Source organism: Penaeus vannamei, chromosome 12 (assembly GCF_042767895.1).
Source record: "Penaeus vannamei isolate JL-2024 chromosome 12, ASM4276789v1, whole genome shotgun sequence".
Taxonomy (NCBI): domain Eukaryota; kingdom Metazoa; phylum Arthropoda; class Malacostraca; order Decapoda; family Penaeidae; genus Penaeus; species Penaeus vannamei.
The window spans coordinates 31,255,526-31,260,525 of NC_091560.1; the positions used below are offsets into that span (position 1 = coordinate 31,255,526).

Here is a 5,000-nt window from a genome sequence, read left to right on the forward strand (position 1 = left end):
ATCTATTCTTACATACTTATTCATTTATTCGCTTATCCTTATATTGTTTATCATTATCATTTATTCATAATGCGTTTTATTTAATTTTGTTATCTTGTCTTATATTTCATGTTGAGGGGGGGGGGTATTTTTTATTTATTATTATTATTTTTAATCTATTTATCAAATAATTTATTTGGTCATTTACTCACTGCCTGTCATTTTTTAGATCTTCAGGTCTCTCTCTATATTTATATATCTATCTATCTCTCCCTCTCTCTCTCTCTCTGTCTGTCTGTCTGTCGTTCTCTCTCTCTATATCTATCTATCTATCTATCTATCTATCTATCTATCTATCTATCTATCTATCTATCTCAATCTCTCTCTCTCTCTCTGTTTTTTTTTTTTCTTTCTTTCTTTCTTTCTTTTTTTTTTACATGATATCTTTATCTACATTATTCATTCTTATTTCATCTAGTGAACGTATTTAGGATTTTGATTGACAATTTTTTATATATATATAATCACTTATCAGCCTGAAATATTTTTCATTTCATTTCATTCGTTTAGTATTTATCTATTCAAGCAAATGATTTTTCTAAATATGTAGCGGTTATGTCGTTTATCTATTTACTTGATTGCTGTCGTTTTTTTCTTTTTATTATTATCATTGCCTTCATTCGTCTTTGAAATGTTGATGTATTTTTCAAAATTATTATCATTACCATCGTTATCATTATTTTTTGTTATTATCGTTATTATCATTACTATTATTGTTATCGTTATCATCATTATTATTGTTATCAACTTTATTGTTATTATTATTATTATTATTATTATTACCATTATTATTATCATTGTTATTGCAATTAATATTAATCATTAATATCATCCTCATTATGATTATTAACATTATCCTTATCATCATCATTAGCTGTAGTATTAGTTAGTAATAGCATTATCATTATCATTATTATCATTGTTATCATCATCATTATTATTATCATCATTATTATGATCATCATTATTATTATTATCATTATTATTATCATCATTATTATTATCATCATTATTATTATTATCATTATTATTATCATCATCATTATAATTATTACCATTATTATTATTACCATTATTTTTAATTATCATGTGGCTTCGGTTAGCGTATACAGTGCGTAACTAATCGAAAAAAAAACTTTTCATCCAAGTCAGTCAATTTCGCGCTCCTTTTGGCGTCTGAGGCGGCAAGACCGAGGACCAAACGGTGTCCTGTTTTACTACTAATGTAAATCTTTCTTCTCTACACCGCCTTTGCTTCATTGTTTTCATTGTTTTGTGGGCTTTTTTATTCCTACGTTTGGATATGCAATCAAATTTATTTTTTTGCGTGACTCTTTCTTCACTTTTGGTTATTTCTCTGTCTCTGCATTTCCATTTTTCTCTGTACTATTTTCTTCCTTCAAAAACGGGTATTACAAGTGCATCTTTTGGAATCGTAATTTGTTTTTGTTTTTTTCTTTTATAACAGCAACATCTTCTTAATCACTAGAATCATTAAAAATAACTTGATAACTCAGTAACTAACTAGATATATACATGCCTGTATAACTTGCTTGATATCTAACTATAAAATAACTAAAACATGATAGTGAAATGTTTGCACTGAGCATCATTTAAAATGTCAAGCGAATCCGATATTGAACTTGAATTTTTAAATAGTCTGGGTAATGTCACTGCATTTATCATATACAGTATTTTAGTATGTGAGACGTGGCAATATTTTCGTGTCTTACTTTTGTTTATCGACTTATTTTTCTTCCCTTTTTCGTCTGTCTATCTATAAGTCTGCCTCTGGAACTATCTGCTAACCTATATGGCTATCCTTGTAATTGTCTTTCTATCTTTCTCTTTATCAGACCATTTATCTGTCTATCTATCTACTATATTTCCTCTTCCCTCTCTCTTCCTCTTGCCTCTCCTCTCCCCATCCCTCTCCTTCCACCCCCCCCCCCCACTTCTTCCCCGAACGCATCAATCAAAAATCGCAGCTGATACCATAAAGTCTATTTATTTATTTATTTATAATAGAGAACTGTGTAAAAGAAAGCAATTTCGATATCTTACCCTTCTTCTTCCTTGATTTTCGACGTCATGATCTTTTAATTTCGCAGTCAAATATGGCAGAACTTCCATTAATTTTCGCCGTCTCGAAAATTTTGATTATCGTACATTAGCATCTTCGCTTACGCTTACACAGTCGTACTCAATGTTCAGTTTGTTATCGTACGTGTTTATCTCATCGTGCAGTGTTTGAGATTTTTTATGTGATTATGATTCGGGGTATATCATTATAATTATAATCTTAATCGTAATCATTATAGTATCATTATTTATTAATTTATTTCTATCATCATTTTACCTTTCATTCATCGTTTAATGAAGTCGGGAAGCCAAGGAGGGAAAAAAAGAGGTGAGATGGGACTTCTCCTGTTCCCTCCTCTCTTCCCCTCATTCTTTCTCTCCTTCCCTGCTCTTCCCCGTTTCATCATTTTCCCCTTCTTCCTTCCTTCCTTTCCGATTCCTTCTTCCTCTCCTTCCCCTCCCCTCCCCTTCATTCCCCTCCCCCCCTTCTCTTCCCAAAACATCATCAAAGAGAGAAGACATGTTGCCACTTGACAGATTTACGACCTCTGTCCCCCCCTCCTTCATCCCCCCCACTTCCCCCTCCCCTGTTTCTCCATCCTTATCCCTTTCCCTTCTTTCCCTCTACCTTCTCATCTCTTGACCCTTCCCTCTCCCCTCTTTCACCTCATAGTCATACCTCCTTATCCCTCTGTCTTCCCATTCCCCCGTCCCTTAGGTGAGTCTCTTCTCCTCCTCTCCTTCCCTATTCCTATTCCTCCCCAACCTCTCTCGGCTTTCTCCTCTCCCTTTTCTCTTTCCTTATTCCCCGTTCCCCTTAACCCTCCTCTCTTCCTCCTCCCCACTTCCTCTCTCCCTTCTTCTTACTCCCTCCTCACTCCCTCCTCCTACTCTCCCCTTTCCTCACTCTCTCCTCCTCTTTCCCTCTTCCTCTGTCCCTTCTTACTCCTTCCTCTCCCCTTCTCTCCTCTCTCTCTTCTTACTCTCTCTCTCCCCTCCCCTCCCCCCACTTCCCTCTCCCCCCCTGCCCCTCCCGCCCCTCCTCTCTCCCTTTCCCCCCTCCCCTCTCCCTCCCTCTCCTCCTCTCTCCCTCCCCCTCCCCCCTCCTCTCTCCCTCTCCTCTTCTCTACCCACTCCCCTCCTACTCTTCCCCCTCCCCCTTCCCCTCCCTCCCCCTCCTCCCCCTCCCTCGCCCCCCTCTCTTGCGCATCACCGAGCATAGCACAACCTCCTCCGTGCCACCTCATTGGCTCTCGGCGGGCGTGAGTGGGCGTGAAGGGGGCGGGGAGTGCCAAGGGAGATGGGCGTGAGAAGGGAGATGGACGTGTGGGCGGGGGGGGGGGGAGGGAGAGGAGAGGGATGGGCATGGGTGGGGGGGGAGGGAGAGGAGGGGGATGGGCGTGCGAGGGGGAGAGGGAGAGGAGGTGGGTGGACGTGTGGGCGGGGGGAGAGGGATAGGAAGGGGATGGACGTGTGGGCGGGGGGATGAGAGGGAGAGGAGGGAGAGGGATAGTAGGAGGATGGGCGTAGGGGGGAGAGGAAGGGATAGGAGGGGGATGGGCGTGGGCGTCATCCGGAACTGATTGAGTGGGCGGAGAGGGAAGTGAGGGGTCAGTGAGGCTGAAAGAGGCGTTTTCTGAGGGGAACTAGGGGGTGTCAGCTGGGCGGGGGGTGGGGGGGGGGAGTGGAGATCAATCTTCAGGTTTTTATGTTAATGCTGCCATGTTGTTGTTCTTTCTGTTTCTCTCTCTCTTTCTCTCTTCCGCTTTCTGTCTCACTCTTGCTCTCCTTCTGTTTGTCTGTCTGCCTGTCTCCTCTCTTGCTTTCTCTCTCTCTCTCTCTCTCTCTCTCTCTCTCTCTCTCTCTCTCTCTCTCTCTCTCTCTCTCTCTCTCTCTCTCTCTCTCTCTCTCTCTCTCTCTCTCTCTCTCTCTCTCTCTCTCTCTCTCTCTCTCTCTCTCTCCCTGTCTCCGTATGTTTCTCTGTCTTTCTCTTGCTCTCCTTCTGTTTATCTGTCTGCCTATCCCCTTCTCTCTCTCTCTGTCTCTCTCTCTCTCTCTCTCTCTCTCTCTCTCTCTCTCTCTCTCTCTCTCTCTCTCTCTCTCTCTCTATCTATCTATCTATCTATCTCCCTTTCCTCTATCTATCTACCCATCTACCAATCTGTACATCTACTTATCTATCTATCGATATCTATCTATCTATCAATATGTATGTAAGTATGTGTACATGTATGTATGCACGCATGTATGTAATAATCTATCCATTTGTGTGTCTGTCTGTCTACCCATCCACCCATCTATCCATCCATAGTTGTGAGATTTTGCACAGAAGGACAAACAGACATACACAAGTCTTTCTCTATTCTCATTTTTTTTTTTTTTTTTTTTTTTTTTTTGCAAATTAAAAGAAAATTAAGCACGCACTTGCAGTTACGAGCCAGAAACTGACATTCACCTACTTTCATGTTCACAAAATTCGCATTCAGAAATTGAAATATACGTATTCACACACTCTCATACTCACACACTTACACTTTCATAGATTTATGTATCTATAGACTTACACATTCATACGATATCATACTCACATACTAAATTCATAAATTTACATACTCGTCGACCTACACATTCACACACTTTAATACTTACAAACTTCTACATCCACACACTCTCAAACTCAACATTCTTTCACATCCACACACCCTTATACTCAACACACCCACGCATCCTCATTCTCATACACCTACACATCCACACACCCACGTACCTTCATACTCAACACCTACCAGCACCCACGTACCCTCATTCTCACACGCCTACACATCCACACACCCTCACACCCAACACACCTACACACCCTCACACCTACACACATCCAC

At 40.5% G+C, this 5,000-nt stretch overlaps 1 protein-coding gene across 1 annotated transcript in view; it reads left to right on the forward strand.

The window, feature by feature from the left end:
• LOC138863528 (putative uncharacterized protein FLJ46204) overlaps nucleotides 1–5,000 on the forward strand; it is a 5,668-nt gene that overhangs the window by 501 nt on the left and 167 nt on the right. The window contains exon 2 of the mRNA XM_070127693.1: nucleotides 4,664–5,000. This exon is cut by the window's right edge and continues 167 nt beyond it. Coding sequence (XP_069983794.1) covers nucleotides 4,664–5,000 — 337 coding nt within the window. The remainder of the gene's footprint in view (nucleotides 1–4,663) is intronic.